Source organism: Neltuma alba, unplaced genomic scaffold (genome assembly GCF_004799145.2).
Source record: "Neltuma alba isolate B1F8T4 unplaced genomic scaffold, ASM479914v2 tig00011970_pilon, whole genome shotgun sequence".
NCBI classification, from domain to species: domain Eukaryota; kingdom Viridiplantae; phylum Streptophyta; class Magnoliopsida; order Fabales; family Fabaceae; genus Neltuma; species Neltuma alba.
This window is the reverse complement of record NW_021636545.1, coordinates 48802-65811: the sequence shown is the minus strand read 5'-3', so window position 1 is coordinate 65811 and position 17010 is coordinate 48802. Positions and strand designations below refer to the sequence as shown.

The following is a 17010-nucleotide window of genomic DNA, read 5'->3' as shown; positions in this document are numbered from 1 at the left end:
TTGGTCTGAAATAAAAGCCTGTATAAATATATAGCAGAAATAATTCTGATATGCCTCCAGGCTCCAGCCATCTGTCTGTTGAGTTTGCAGAAAAGGGCGCGCAAATACAAAAAGAAAAAAAAAAGTAAATTAATCAAACATATATTTTTTTTTATTTTTTTCTAGCAGCCTAAGCACGATAACTCAACAAATTGTGCTTCGCCCTGATAGAATAATGATATTATAAGTGTTTTTTTATTCCCTTTTCCTCTTGACTTGGAATCCCCAAAGCAGCTTTGCGGATCATCTCATAGGCACTGTTCAAGTACGACGCTAATTTTGGATGATCTATGAAGTCGGCTTCAGCTCTGGTGGTCACTGTCAACTTCCCATTATAGCTCATTATTGTAATTAAAACACTCTGTGACAACAGAAAATGAAATAATTAACCTAATTAAGTCCATGATAACTTCAAACATGATTTATTTTTAATGCAATAAGATATTTGGGGAGTCCTAAAGAAAATGCCTGTCATATAATTAAATTGGCATTATAAAATTTACATTAAATAAATTGATTATAGTTTAAACCAAAATTGTATAACCCAATGTAATTTAATTAGTCATGCTCTCAGAGACATCATAGTAAATATTTCTCTATTTTTTTAAATAAAAAAAATGCTTCAATGGCCAAAAAATTGACTTACCGATTCCAAAACGTAATAATTTTTTTGTTTTATTTTACCAAGACTATATGATTAAGTAGAGTCAAGCGGAAAAGTGGAAAAACACAAGATTTAAGGAGAAAATACCTGAGGGAGGCCAGACCCGGTGAAGTAGAAGCTTTTTATGGGATAATTTTCAAAAGCCACTTGATGTACTGGTCCAACAATGTTGGACACCATTAAGCTTGTATTTCTGATTGCCCTGTGCAAGTGCTTAGCCATTGCCTGCAAGAGCATGCGAGTTAAAACTAATTAAACCACCAGTAAGACATATCTCAGCCGGTAAATTAAAAACAAAAAATAGTGAAGTATAACAGGGCAAGGAAAGGCAAGGCAAAAACGACGTAACACCCTTATTTATTGATCTCCTCATGAACTCACCTCAGGGCCTCTGAACCGATGCTGGATGCGAAGAAGCTTCTCAATGAGAACAATAGCGAAAGAACGTCTCTTCCTCTTGATTTCCCGATGCGCTTCCCACACAGATTGAAGAGGGTTCGAAATTAGGATGTCGTTTAATTTGGGAATCGATGTATGCAAGTAGATTATCTGGTTCCCCAATCTACCCTTCCCCTTACTCTCTTGCATATCTTTTGCCGTTGTGTACCTCTCCACGTCCCTCGTGCTCATCATGGTTAATAGGGTGCAATTATTTGTCTTCGATTCGTACTCAATGTCTTGCATGTATAATCGAATCCCGTAGAATATTACTCCCGTAATCACATCGTTTACAGTCTACACCGCAAAAAGTTACAAACTAGTTATAATTCATGCACACAAACACGTACGGATATATTTTTCAGTATAGGGATTGGTGCTCATCACGAACTTACCACTCCCAATTTGGACTTGATTTCCTTGGTCTGTTCGAGGGAAAATGTGATGTTGAGTATGGTGGCTGGGCGAAACTCGACTCCTTCATTTTTGGACCTTATTGGTGATATGTCGTCTTTAACCCAGGTACTTTTGAGTAAGTTCCAACCAAAGTCTGCAATAGAATAGTAGATAGCAGAGATGAAACTAGGCAATCTCCTCAAACAGCTTTGGTTGGCAAGTTTCACTTTTGATGATTTGAGTGAAGGAAAAGTTAAAGGGAGAGAGGGATCATCGGCTCTTTTTAGACAAGAGAAAAGGATGCTCATGAGAGTGTAGCCATCTCCAAGCGAATGGTGGAACTGAACTATGATGGTGTTTATCGGGTTTTTGATGATGTGAAGCTGCCATAATGGTTTGAAACGTGGTGGCTGCTCCATTGCTATCCTGGAGACATACTCATTGAAGCATTCAGTACATGATTCTATGGACATATCAGGAGAGAATAACTCTGGTATGATGATATGATCTTCCAAACTCACTTCAACTTGTTTCCATCTTTTCACTCCTTTTTCATCTCTTACCTGGTTGCAACCAAGGCTCATGGATTGTTATAATCATACACACAAAAAAGGTTCAATAGATCTCGTATTGTGCGTGCGTGTGAACATATATATAGTGAGAGATCGAAAGAGAAAGATAAAAGTTAGAAGCAAGTTCAACCCGTACCATTATGGAGTTCAGGCGTGGATTGGCAAGAAGAGTGCGTAGAACATGAACAAATGAAGGCGGGTCATTAATGGGACTTTCAAGTTCAAGAAAAGCAAAAATATATAAACACGAAAAATCAGAGCAACCCAAGACTTGTTCAATAGGACTCACTGGCTCCTCCAAATCCCCTTGCTGAGAAATCTCCATTGAATTGATTAACTATTTTCAATCTTCAAACATAAATAATTAAATCTGGAAAGGGAGAGGTTTTTTTTGGAAGCTAGAGAGTTGAATATGCATATCCGTAGAATGGTCGAGATGCATATAAATAGATAATATACGGAACATCCGAAAGGGTACCATACATAAAACAATTATTGAGATATATTTCATTACTCTTTTTTTTTTTGGTGAACAAGGGCAATTTAGGGCCTTTGGCCCCCCATGAACCCCTAGGATCCGGTGCTTTTTTTGAGCTCTGATCTTCTATTGGGTTAGGTAAACCCGAACAACCAACTAATCTAGAGTCGAGGTTATATGGAGTGCATTCTATAGTACTTTGTGTCAAGATGGTACCACCCTCTACCTATAGGTGGGTTTCAAAGATCAAACACAGATTCTCACTTTGGGAGCATCAGCCGCTAACCACTGTGCCCAATACTTGTTGGTTATATTTCATTGCCTTTTTGTACAAACTCAACAGATATATGGCAGGAGGTATAGCCGAATTATTTCCGCTATATTTATACAGGATTTTGTTTCAGACCAATTTGTAATCTCTACGTCAAGCGAAACACGCCACAGGATATTTCTATGGTGTCCAGTGATCGAACTAGCTAGCCCATTAATCTTGCCTGATCAAATCAAAACACGTAAAATTAAAAGCAGCACGTGTTAGTTAACAGTTGTGTCTCATTACTCCTATATGTTGGGTGGTCCGGATCCGCCCCAGTTAATCAATAATGATGTTCGGTGGTTGGAATCTAGTTAGGTGCGGCCCACTCTAGTTTTGTATGGATCCAAGTATTCTCCTACTCTCCCCTGCGCAATACTTTCTTCGGAAAACCGCAATTAAAAACTTTTGGAATTTAAAAAACGTAGATAAAGACTCTTGACAACTTTATTATGGCTTTTGACAATAATAATAGGTCATGAAGTTGTTACAGGTCCCTATCTGTGTTTTTCAAATTCTAAGGTCTTTTTTTTGCAATTTCCCCTACTTCCTAAATGATTAATTTACGGATAATAAATAATTAGTTAAAAATAATAAATAGGTTTTAAGTATATCTTCATAAGTAAGAAAAATAATGAAAGAGAATGTATAGGAAAATGTGACAAAAGAGAATATGATAAAGGAGAGAAATTAAACAATTAAGAATAAAATTAAAATAATGCATTAAATATTTAAAAAAAAACCCAAATTAAAGTTTATAAAATAGACTATACTTTTTTTCAAATTTGAAGTTTATATATAGGACTAGAGGGAATATAAGAAGTTTTTCTAGAAAAAAATTATTTTCTTATACATTGGTCTAGATTATTTAAAAAAATGTGTCCAGTTATTAATAAACTCAATTAGATCATTATATGGTTAATATTCGGTCAACCTAGGAGTTTCGCTTGGAGCAGATCACAAGTTGGTCTGAGATAGAATCCTCTATATAAATACAGCGGAAATAGTTCTGAACCTCTTCAGCCCTACCTGTTGAATTTATAGAAAAAGGCGCGCAAATATAAAATTAAAAAAGAAAAAGAATTATCATGCATATTCTTTTTTCTGTTTTTCCTTTTTCCGGCAGCCGAATCTCGATATGGCCTCTTCTCAACCAAGCCTATGAAACAAATTGTGCTTCACCCTAATATAATACTCCTCCTGTCCTTAATATAGGATCCAATTGTTAAGTTAGTTTTGATACTAAATATAAGACTCATTTCTCATATTTATCAATTTTCTCTAAATTACCCTTATGGATACTCCCTCAACTATAATCAAGTAGAAGAGGAAGATGGTGTATTAAGAAAGATGATTATGGTATTTTGGGAAAAACATGCTACATTTTTTATAATTAACTAACTTACCTAACTTCCTTAACCTACTCAAATTAGTTAAATGAGTTTTATATTAAGGACCGGAGGAGTATATTAGGAATTACCTTGATTTCAATTATCTCAATCACCAAACTTAATCTCATTCATTAGGAACCATATCAATCATATAGGGTAATGCTATGGCATTGAAAATTAAACAAGGGAGCCAAAACTCTTGTTCGTCTCCAATATCTTAAACCGCCTCAACCACAGTTCGGTGCAAGTCAGAGATGTTTTCGAGTAAATCACAAGTGAGTAGGGAAGCTTTAAGTCTCTGTGGCCGGCGGACTGAGTACCCGGTCGGTAGCGGCCGTGCCGGCGTGGACCTATCACACGTGCCATGCCACTTAGCTTGCATGTATTTCTGTTTCCTCCATGGTCCTAAGTGCATTTTCTTTTCCTTCATGCATTGTTTGGCGGCTGAACACAAAATCTTAACTAACACTTGTAGTCTCTCCACTTTTCCCACATACACTTCCGGTAGTCGGCCAACTAATCGGTTATATTCTTCGTTAGCCCGACCCATCTCAAACTCGCCTGGAAAGTTCAGCTCAATTACCACTCTTACATCTCTTTTGGTGTTTGACTTGTCAACCACTTCCAGGTAAGTATGTTCCCCTAAAATAATCAAAAATAGAAGGGAATTTGTAAATTGTTATTGTGAGTCCAAATAATATAACGTGTAACAAAATCATTGGCTAGCTTTGACACAGGTACCCGCGTATATGAAGAACCCATATTAATTAATATCTATAGAGTAACATAATTTTTATGTTCATAATTTAAATAACTGTATATACGAATACAACGAAATAATAACCATAAATTCAGTTACCCACACACACACACACATATATATCAATATTCATTCGGAAAGAATATATAATTTAGATTTTTAAAATATATTTTCTTAATGTATTATTTGAATTTATTTTTCTTTCTCTATATACGGACAACACAAATTTATTGAAACTCATATTGTACGTCTTTTGAAAAAAAAAAGTGAATATATATGCAATATGATCAAATTAATTAAAATGCTGATGTGAAGCAGTTAATAACAAAAACGTTGAATAATTAATTCATGCCCAGAATTGAAGAAATAAAATAAAATAGATCTGAGAACAAAAGCTTTAAAAGTCTTGTCATGTACAGTTCTATAATACTAATTCTCATTATATGTACTCTTCAATAATTCTTTTTGATTTATCATATCCATATTGAAAATTTTGTGAAACTATGCTATCTGGTTCCAAACTATTAAGCTGCCTTTTATTAGAGCTGAAACCTCACTGAAGTCCTTGAGGAAAATTAAAATTTGACCAGCGTGATAATCAAAATGTACCCGAGGGGATTTTCGATGAACTGCTCCATTTCGATTTGCAAATGGCACAATTGTAGCCAAGTTCCAAGAGGCGATAACAAATTTCTCTCTGCAAGCAACTCCGGCAGCCCTTATTGGCCGCCACTTGCCGGCAAGTACACTTCATGCCCGATGTACTTAATTCTCTTAAAGCCGTCTTCGTGGCCTGCCTAATTTTTGTCTCAAAGGAGCCTGTCCTGCATAAAGTGGCCTTTCAAAATAAATAGAAAAACGGGTGAGTAATATTTTCAGATGGGCATATATATATATATATATTAATTATCAAATACCATTCATTCTAATTAGAATTTACATCAACTCTCTTTACTACATCACAATTAAATTATTTTAATGCATTAGTAATTCACATTAATTGCTTTTAGAGAGATATTATAATTCAAATTCCCAACCCCCGACGCCGTTGTGGGTGTGTATGGAAATGGTACCTGGAGAAGTTGATGTTGTTGGTCCCAGAAACCCTTGTTTGATTTGGCGGCACATAAAGTGTCATCGTGGTCGTCGACGTCCTCTTGAGAGTACTGATCGGAGTCGGATGACGAGGAGTGAACGTCCTCAGAAAAGCCGAACACCGTATCGGCAAAGCTCATGGCTATGTCATCGTGTTCGTGATCGGAGGCCTGGGACGTGATCGGCGGCAACCAGGGCAATCCTCTGTGCATGATAATATTGCTGGCCTGGTTGGCGCTGGCTATACCGGTGTGGTGTGAGTTTGACCGGAAGAATGTGCTGTGAGTAATCCCGGAGACACGACTTGTCAATTTATAAGGGGATCGAAAAAGAAAAAGGGATGCTTTGCTGGGCGCTGGTGGGGCCCACCTGTCCGAGGTGGACGGAGCCAAACATGAGATTTTAGAGTAATAAATAAAATCCAACATCGCCGCGTACGAGGGAGAAGGGAGGGGCGTGATTGTGGATGATGACGTGGCAGGAGATGATTGTGGGGATGACCAATAAGTGAGGTGGAACCGGAATAAGGATATAAGCAGGATATGCTCGAATCCTGCGAGCCTGAAAGTAGACATTTTTTTTTTTGGCGGAAGAGAAAAAAGCAGAGAGCGGGAGAGAGGGGAAGAAAATGGCGACTGGTTTGGAGGAAGAAAGAAAGAAACAAGAGGAGGGGTGGTGGGGACGACCGAGATGGATGAATGGGATCCGAGTGTGATGATGTCAGTAAGCCAACTTGGCACTCTAATGACTGATGATGATGTGGATGGATGAAGGAAATGCCTTATCCAAATGACTCTCCTCTTTTGTTTCCCTCCTACAACAACGCAACGGAATCACCGGTTTCGCTTTTGTATCATTAGGGCATCTTTCCAAATTCCAAGGTACAACGCCATAGTTAGGAATCCATTTACCAACACTTGTCTTGAGACTTCTTGTCATTCAAGATAATCTGAGTTAACCGTTGTTAATAATATCATAACATGTTATGAGTTTCACAGCATGGAGTCTTATAACATAAGTGTGGTATTTATGAATTTGAAGAATTTTTTATTTTTCATATTCGGGTGTCGACTCGACTTTGTGCGATATTTTCTTTTCTTTTCCAGATTATAACTTTTCGTGAAATCTAACCTACTATAATAAATAATATTATAGTAGCCTATGAGGAAGAGTATTACTTAAAAGGTAATTGGTATAATAATGCAAATATGCTCGAGAGCATAAGTTCAAAGAAAAAGTATGCCTAAAAGATTAATACTGAGCTGGTCAAATTAAGTCAACTTGATCATCACTTCTCTCAAACGCAACGCACAATGAAATTTCCTTTCGGTTTTTGTGCTATTGTTTTACATTATTAATTTTATTTACCGCAAGTTTTCTGATTAACAGTGGGCGTTTAATTAGATGGAACTTTGGAAAGAAAGGGACAAGAGCGAAAATATCTGAGGCGGACGAGTGTGTGACCTTGGTAATTAATTACTCTCATATTAATCAGCAGTAAGAGGAAAATCCAATTCTCACGGCCAAGCACCTCATTTTTTCCAATGATAACATGATTTTCTATTGGATATGATATGCCTGGGGTGTGCGAAATGCCAGATGATCAAAGATTAAATATTGAAGATATCATGAACAAGAAGTGTAAATGAATACTAGTATATATGATTGATCAAACAGCTGGTGTGCGTGCGTGGAACCTAAGGTAATAATATAGATAAAGGAGAGAAGATTCCTAAATCAAGAAAAAGCAAGTAACCCTACTTAAGGTGGGGGAAAATGTTGTTTAAAATTGTCATAAAGTATTATCCATAAGTGACGATTAGTGACAGTGATTTAGTAGTATCATATTTTTTCCCCCTTGATGTTACTGGAAAAAGAAAGCGTTTATTCAAGAGAACAACTGTAGGGGTGTAAGAAACAAGTTCATTGGAGGAGCTATAAAGTAACAAAAGTACGCGTGCGTCTCCGCATCAATTCGCCTGTTGGTTCACTGCTCAACAAATTAAAAGATTATTCATTCAAATTAAACAGTCATCTAATAATAAAGTACGTATAGATTATGGCTAGCAACTTTAATTAATGTTACTTCCTACCACTTTTTTCCCCATATATATGTTTCGTTTTCTATCATCGAGCAGCCCCACCCTTTCATATTCAATTTTCCAACGCTTTATGATGGCGCATATATAAGTTTCTTAATTAAATGATTTAGATTGCGAAAGACTCTACTTATTCAAGTTTCCACGTTATTCAATTGTTATATTACGAATTTATCATGAATAAAAATAGCAGTAGCTCCCACCCATTAAATCTTGGATAGGCGATCTTTTCTTCGTATATCCTCTTGTTATGGATACAAAAAAATTCGAACATAAAATGAAGCCATAAATCAGATCAAGATTAGGTTATGAACTTAAAAGAACTTTCTGTTATTACTGAATAAGTGACAATATTAGTTTTGCTTCAACTTGTCTTTTATTTTCACGTTTTAAAATAAAGCAGTTCCCAAATCAAGTATATTCGACTTTTTGGAAGCCAGTGAGGGTTTTATTATTAACTAATGACCGTTCCATCACCCACCCCGGGAACTAAATGATTACAAAGAACCTTAAAAATAGGTTGAATCTAATAGAAGGAACTAAATATGGCCAACCAAAGTTTAAATTCTTATTGAGAGATGTAAGTGTTCATATTTAATACTACCTCCGGTCCTTAATATAAGACCCCGTTTGACTTTTAGTTTGGTCCTAATTATAAGACCCCAATCCATTTTGTCTCTCATATTTATACATTTTTTCCCAAGATAGTCCTTCTAATAATGATAGTTTTAACCAACACATTTAATTAGCAAGGATATTTTAGGAATGACAATACTTGTTTGTTACAAATAACTAACTTAACTTACTTCCTTAATCTCCTCAAATTAGTCAACTGGGTCTTATAATTAGGACCGGAGGTAGTATTTGATAGTGCCTCAAACAGAGTTGTCTCTAACAAGAGAATGCCTATATCTAAAAGTATGGACTCCTTAGCCTTCCCAAGAGACAAGCATCCAACTTGCTCAATGGAATATCCCAGCCAAAGTAGAGTAATCTGAATAAATTGAATCCTTTAGTTTCTTTATCGGCATTATTGGCTGACAATATTGCGATTGATTACTTTTTACTTTTTCGTTTACTTAATAATACAGTCTTTTTCTTGCTCCTATTGTTTTTCCATAAGTGACAATAAGAAATGGATATGTGTGTGTGTGTGTGTGATGTGTAACAGGCATTAAGAAATGGCATCCAAGAAGGTTAGAGATAAGAACGGATTTAATTTATTATATCTAACGTAACATTGAAACAAAAAAACGGGCAATAGGACAAATGTGGTTTCTAATTAACTAACTAGTTCTTATAGCTTTTACACACACGCGCACACTTCTCCAAGTGAAGACAAGCACAAATGGATCGGGCTCTACCAACTTGAGCAGTTGTATTCGCCACCACAATTTGATGATAAATTATATGTATATGAAAACCAATGTCAATAATCCGCGCCTTATATGTAAATTAGAAAGCTAGTTAATTATTTAACAATCAAATGTAATGTGAGACAGGCAACTTAATCAAATTGTAATTTCACATAGTCTGTTTGGGATTGAACTTGCAAATGACCGCATATATATATATATATATATATATATATATATATTCGGGCTTAAAAGCTCATGAATTGGAGACCACTGGAATTTCTCTCTTTTATTGCCAGTTGGTGAGTGAAGGTCATGTCAGGAATGCACATAATTACCCTTTATTGTCACTCTGGATTAATTCCTTGAGAATAGACTAAATAGCACATATATACTTTGAAGAGATTCGAGCTTCTCTATGATTTAAGTAAAATTAAAGATCCAATAATGGAATACATCGATGATGCGGCTGCTAGACTTGCGATTAGTCAAATACATGTTTAGAAAATTAAAATGTATGGATTAACTTAATTATCTAGGCCGTTGGCCGGGAAAAAAAGAATTATCTAGGCCGGACAAGCAATTAAGCACAAAATCATCAACACATACATATATTTATATACTCCTCCGGTCCTAATTATAAGACCCAATTGACTTATTTAAAGAGATTAAGGAAGTAAGTTAAGTTGGTTATTTATAATAAATAAGTGTTGTTATTCCTAAAATATCCTTGCTAATTAAGTATATTGGCTAAAACTATTATTATTAGAAGGATTATCTTGGAAAAAAATGCATAAATATAAGAGAGAAAATGGATTGGGTCTTATAATTAGGACCAAATAAAAAGTCAAATTGAGTCTTATAATAAGGACCGGAGGAGTATATTGTAACTTAGCAAGCAACATAAACAGCAGCGGGAAATGCCGTTCAGAAAGTGGGAAGAATACAGATGGATCAGGATATATAATATTTCTTTTTCAATTTTTGTACCCATGCATTTTTAGCACAGGTTTAGAACTTCCTGTTATAAATATTTTATCAATTTCTTTCTCTGGTTAAGTTTATAAAGCTTTTTAGCCCAAATGATATAATAGATTTGAACAGCACTGTCCACTGTATAGTCAAAAGGCATCACACGTAGCTTGTAAATTGACTGAAACTTAAAATAAAAGTAAAATTATCACAAATGATGTATGAAGATAAGATTTTCCGAAATCAAATAGACATATAGGACAAATAATGACAAGCCATCCGAACTAATATATAAAATTCTATGCTGAGCTGATCAACAATAACATAAATCAACTTGCCCAGCTGTGCATAATTTAATCTCTTTTTTCATGCCAACTAACAAGAATATAAGTTAATATGATAATTATTAAAAAATAAATTTTAATTTATATTTTTGTTTGAAATAATAAATTTCTAAATAATAAATTGTATATGAAAAATATAATTAATTAATATTATTTCCAATTCTCAATATAAAAGCCAATTGGATATTCAATTTGATTATCAATATAAGATGCCGATCTACTTCGTCTCACACATTTATTTATTTTTTATAGCTTAAACTATGATTTATACCTTTATGGAAAACCATGGTTTTATACCTCAAGCCATGATTTTCAATTCAAAAGTGACTTTGCATAAAATTATGGTGTTTGGTTAGTTTTTTCCAAATCATGATTTCAGTGAAAAAGTGATTTTGCAACAAATTGGCATGTCTGGATGGGTGGATTTTTAAACTATGGTTTTGTATTTCAAATCATGGTTTTGCTTGCTATCCAAATACTTTTTTTTTTTTTGGGTACAATCCAAATACCCTTTTAATTAGAAACCAAACAGAGATGGGAGTGCTGATTTGGGCCTATAAAATAGACCTGGGAGCAACTCCCAAATATGGGCCCATTAGTGTTGGTTGGCCCAATAAGTAAAAGCCCATCAATGAATTGACCATTTTTGTCCTTACATTCAATTATACTCCTGGCCCATCACTCGACCGATTTCAGCGCTGATAAGTCTGTGACGTGACTTGGGACGGTGGCCTTCGCCTGTGGTCCCCAAAAACAAACCAATTAATTTTTTGTTTTGTTGCTTCTAGGAATCTCAAAACAACCGACTCCGCATTCCACGATCCACAGTACTCTTCAAAACAAGACAACGCTGGTATCGTCAAATGCAGCACGTTTCGTTGAGCTCCAGATAAAATTGGTGCAGCCACTCCCCTTTCCCCATATATCTATATCCATGTCATGCGTTGTGTTGAAAAAACATATCTTATTTAGCCAAGATCAAATTCATAGTCATCATCTACATGGAATCAACTTATTTAGATAATGTTTTATAAAAATTATTAAAATTACATTTCATAGCGGATATTTATCAATGAACCCCATCTTTATTGTGGGATATTACCTCCAGTCCTTAATATAAGAGCTAGTTAATTAATTTAAATATATTAAAAAAATTAGTCAAATTAGTTATTTGTGATAAACATGTACTCCTCCGGTCCTTAATATAAGACCCATTTAACTAATTTGATTGGATTAAGGAAATTAGGTAAATTAGTTAATTATAAGAAATGTGACATGTTTTTCCTAAAATACCATAATCATTTTTCCTAATACCCCTCTTTCTGTTCTACTTGATTATGATTGAGGGAGTATCTATAAGGGTAATTTAGAGAAAATTGATAAATATGAGAAATAGGTCTTATATTTAGGACCAAAACCAACTCAATAATTGGGTCCTATATTAAGGACCGGAGGAGTATTATCTTTCCTAAAATATCATTACTAATCGAGTATATTGGTTAGAACTATCATTATTACAAGAGTTACCTTAAAATAAATAGATAAATAGGAGAAATAAAATGAATTGAGATCCTATATTTATGATTAAAATAAAAATTAAATAATCTTTTATATTAAGAACACGAGGGAGTAGATTAGAGAGGGGCCATGCAAGCCAAAAGAGGCCATAAATAATAACGCACTGACCAAAGCTAGTGGGTTATATGTTGAAACCATGTTGACGAGAATTTGCGTTTTTCTAGGTGTCCAAATTATAATTATAATTATAGTATAATCTCTGGGTGCCACCGAAACTAAACAAAGGTAGAAAAAGCATTACCTCTGTGTGGCGTCACTCATCACAAAAGGGAGAATTATATACTTAAAGTCAATATTGAAGGAACTGGGGAAAGGGAAATGAGTAAAATATTAGTTGCGTAAAAAAAAAAAAGTGACCAAAAAAATTGAAGCAGCATGTTAATTCCTTTACCAAGATGTCATTGGAATAAGTTAAGAGCCACCAAGTGGACCATTGAAAAAATTAATCTTAAAAAAAAAACAATATTAACGTGATTTAAAGATGTTAAGAACGCCGAAACTACTTGAGTAGTCCAGCGCAACAAATACCCATGCAAAAAAGATGAGGATGAGAAGGACTTAGTTTACCAGGTTAAAGGATTGAGTTAACACAACCACTGAACCGAGACTTGAAATAACAATGTTTTTGTTGTAGACGGCTCTCCCTCTGTGTGTGCGCGTGTGTGTCAGTCACCTTTTCATTAATCCTCAACGCTCCCAAAGAAGAAAAGCTAATTGTGTTGATCCCTCATTGGTCACTCTTTTGCAGATCACGGCCTCCACCCAACCCCAACACTTTTATAGCCGACAAATTCTTCTCCTCTCGACACGTGGACTTCCTCTGTGCCATCCACTCCTACAAGACAATTCTCGGTTTATCATCACCAACATCATGGCATTTACATTTAGTTAAGGACGTTGGTGCCCGCGTCATACCCAGATTTAGCACTATACCCTTTTTTTCCCCTTAATTTTATCTATCCACCACCTGATCATTGAGTTTCATATTACGAAGATGATTCAGGCCAAAAAAATCTTACGAAGTTGATTTTGCCCCAGAACAATAGTGGTCCTCAAAATGGTAATGTTTTTATCTTTACATCGTCAAATACATCGAATAATTAGTTGCTCGACTGTATTCATAACTCATACACGTTTATTTTACGTTGTATATAACAATAATTTCAGTGTGGCTCCTACTATTTGCCAGCTTTACCACGTGATCAATACGTGGCCGCTTTCTAGTGGATATTGTGTTTCAGCATCGGCCCCATTTTCTATCAACCAGATTAGATGGATCACTGGTCACTACTTTAAACAATTTATAAAACAGACCATGTTAAATTCTTTTTACATGATTTAAAATTCAGGCAGTGAATTATTATCATGTAAGAAAATCTAATCTATTTAGGATGTTATTTTTTGTATAAATCTATGCATCTCATACCATCGAGAGTTCAGTTTAATTGAAATTGTGTGAGTGGCGAGTGTTCTTGCATCTGAACAAGAAGTAGTTAAGAATTCGATATTCAGGGACGGTTAAAAGTTAAAAAGATTCAATTATAAATGTTGAATATTATTGACTTCGATTATTTTGGTGGGCCGCCGGCTACTTGTGCTCTGCTTTTCCAGGAAAGTCACATGAAGCGAATTTAGCTCAAATTAACATGCATTCCTTCTTACTGAGCTGCAACAGCCGAGCTCGAGAACTCACTTTCCTTTTCCAGTCCTCTCGCTAATGGCTTCCCGGAGCTGCTTCTTCCTCCTTTTACCTCTCCTCCTCCTCATCACTACTCTTCTAAGTTCAGTCTCATCCACTGAATTTGTGTACAACAGAGACTTCAATTCCACCAACATCGTCCTCTCCGGCAATGCCACCATCCAAAACTCCGTGCTCACTCTTACCAACCAGACCTTCTTCTCGATAGGACGCGCCTTTTACCCTTACAAAGTACCCATGAAATCTCCCAACTCTTCAACCCCTCTTCCCTTTGCAACTTCCTTCATCTTCTCCGTTGCCACCTGCAAGGGCCTTCCCACTGCTCATGGCTTCGCTTTTGTGCTCTCGCCTGTAGTGGGCATCAGTAGGGCAACTTCAGGAAACTATCTGGGTCTTTTCAATCGCACCAACGACGGTGATCCTTCCAACCATATTTTCGGTATTGAATTCGATGATTTTAGAAACGAAGACTTCAATGATATTAATGATAATCACGTGGGTGTTGATTTGAATTCGCTTATTTCCTTGTACTCACAACGTGCTGGGTTCTGGGATGGAGATCAATTCGAGGAGTTGAAACTGGACAGTGGGGACAACTATCAGGTGTGGATTGAGTTTCTGGATTTAAAGCTTAATGTTACTATGGCCCCAGCCGGAAAACAAAAACCTCAAAAGCCCTTGATTAGTAAGCCTGTTAACCTTTCCGATGTCCTGTTAAATGAAATGTATATTGGGTTCTCCGGAGCAACAGGACGAATGGTAGACATGAGTAGAATCTTAGCTTGGAGTTTTAGCAATTCCAATTTTTCAATTGGTAATGCTTTGCTTACAAGACATTTGCCTTCGTATGTGCATCCAAAGGAACTGATGGTTAGATCAAAATGGTTCATTGTAGGAGTCATTTTAGGCCCCCTGCTTGTCATTTTCTGCTGCACGTTTGTGTTCTTGAGTTTTTCTAAAACCAGAAGAAAAGGGAAAGGGGATGAAGAGAAGAACATTGAAGATTGGGAAGTGGAGTATTGGCCACATAGAATTAGCTACCAAGATATTCATGACGCTACAGGGGGATTCTCTGAAGAAAATGTGATCGGGAGTGGAACAAGTGGGACAGTGTATAAAGGAGTTCTGCAAGGAGTACCAGTGGCAGTGAAGAGAATCCATCATGACACCCAGTACGGGATGACAGAATTTCTGGCTGAGATTTCAAGCCTAGGCAGGATGAAACACAGGAATTTGGTAGGTTTCAGAGGCTGGTGTAAAAGAAAAAGAGGAAACTTGATTCTGGTTTATGATTATATGGAGAATGGGAGTTTGGACAAGAGGATTTTTGAGTGTGAAGATAGCATGCTGCTGAGCTGGGAACAGCGTAGAAGTGTTCTACAAAATGTAGCTTGCGGGATTCTATACCTACATGAGGGTTGGGAAGTTGAGGTCTTACATAGGGACATCAAAGCAGGTAACGTGCTTCTTGATAAGGATATGAATGCTAGATTGGGGGATTTTGGGCTAGCCAGATTGCATCACCAGGAACAATTGGCTGACACAACAAGAGTGATAGGAACTCTGGGGTATATGGCACCCGAACTAGTTAAAATTGGGCGACCATCAAAAGCCACTGATGTGTATAGCTTTGGCATTCTGGTTTTAGAAGTGCTTTGTGGGCGAAGACCTTTTGTGGCAGATAAGCCCGCATTGATTGACTGGGTAAGGAGCCTGATGGAGAGAGATAACTTGTGTAGTGCTCTTGATGAACGCTTGAAGGCTCAAGGTGGGTTCACCACTGGGGAAGTTCAGAGATTGCTTCATCTGGGTTTGATTTGTTCAAGTTTAGAACCTGCAGTTAGACCAACAATGAGACAGGTGGTGAAAGCTTTGGAGAAAATTAGCGACGCTGAGTGTGATGAAGAGTGTTTTGGCGGGAACTTGCTTGAGAAAATAAACTCAGCAGCAATGTGGTCCGTGCATTCTTCAAATTCTACCGAAAGAAGTTATCCAACTTTTGAGGAAATTATGCACTCCAAATATTATACCACAACCACTATTAGCGGTCCTTATTATTCCCTCCCACCATCAGAAGCAGCCTACGTCTCAGAAGGAAGGTGAGAACTTTTTTTAGTCAGGGCCTGAATTTCCCTTCGTCGTGTTATGATCCGAAAGTATTTAGACCAGGGAAACTTCCTCCTGTTTTGCTTTTCCCCACTTCCCTGTGTGTAAATATATTTTTAATTCTCAATTCAAACAAAGAAAGTATCGATAATTTAATAGCAGTGCTTGGTTTTTGGTGACTTGCTTTAAGATGCATCGCAGAAGCATCTGGAAAATACGCAAACTTGTATGCATATTTTCTTTTACAAGGTTTAGAGACATGGGAGTTCTTTTTACAACATGGGAAGGGTTCTGACGGCTTTCATCTCAATCTTAATCCTAAATAAGGAGAGAACTGTGTGTAAACAATCTTAATCTTGTATGAGATAACGTAGGCATTAGACGCTGTCATAATCGAACGGTCTGATATTCTGAGTCACCTACGAAGCAGCCTAACCGTTCCTTCGGCCCTTCTTCCCATCGCCACCTCCTTCATTTTCTCAATAATTCTAAAAGGGTAAACATGTTCTTAGTAGTCATGGCTTTTCTTCCTTGTTTTCGCCTTCGCGAGCGCCAACGGCACGAATCTATCTGAGTATATGTGCCTCTTGAATTTCACCAATCGAGGTATTCTTCACAGCCAAGTTATCGGAATCGAGGTCGACGCAGTTAATAATGATGAATTTAATGATATGAATAATACTCCCTCCGTTCTTTATTATAAGAGACATT

General features: G+C 36.4%; 3 protein-coding genes across 3 annotated transcripts; 1 reads left to right on the top strand and 2 right to left on the bottom strand.

The window, feature by feature from the left end:
- Positions 1-220: 220 nt before the first annotated feature.
- LOC114720196 (O-acyltransferase WSD1) lies at positions 221-2121 on the bottom strand. Its single transcript, XM_028905810.1, has 4 exons — positions 1537-2121; positions 1085-1438; positions 791-928; positions 221-400 (listed from the first exon to the last, which is right to left on the bottom strand). The coding sequence occupies exons 1-4, from the start codon at positions 2119-2121 to the stop codon at positions 221-223; spliced, it is 1257 nt and encodes a 418-aa protein (XP_028761643.1).
- Positions 2122-4461: 2340 nt separating this feature from the next.
- LOC114720194 (uncharacterized) lies at positions 4462-6359 on the bottom strand. Its single transcript, XM_028905808.1, has 3 exons — positions 6125-6359; positions 5661-5889; positions 4462-4933 (listed from the first exon to the last, which is right to left on the bottom strand). The coding sequence occupies exons 1-3, from the start codon at positions 6356-6358 to the stop codon at positions 4509-4511; spliced, it is 888 nt and encodes a 295-aa protein (XP_028761641.1). The 5' UTR covers position 6359; the 3' UTR covers positions 4462-4508.
- Positions 6360-14029: 7670 nt separating this feature from the next.
- Positions 14030-16469, top strand: LOC114720217 (probable L-type lectin-domain containing receptor kinase VII.2). Its single transcript, XM_028905836.1, has one exon. The coding sequence runs from the start codon at positions 14212-14214 to the stop codon at positions 16294-16296; it is 2085 nt and encodes a 694-aa protein (XP_028761669.1). The 5' UTR covers positions 14030-14211; the 3' UTR covers positions 16297-16469.
- The last annotated feature ends 541 nt before the right edge of the window (positions 16470-17010 follow it).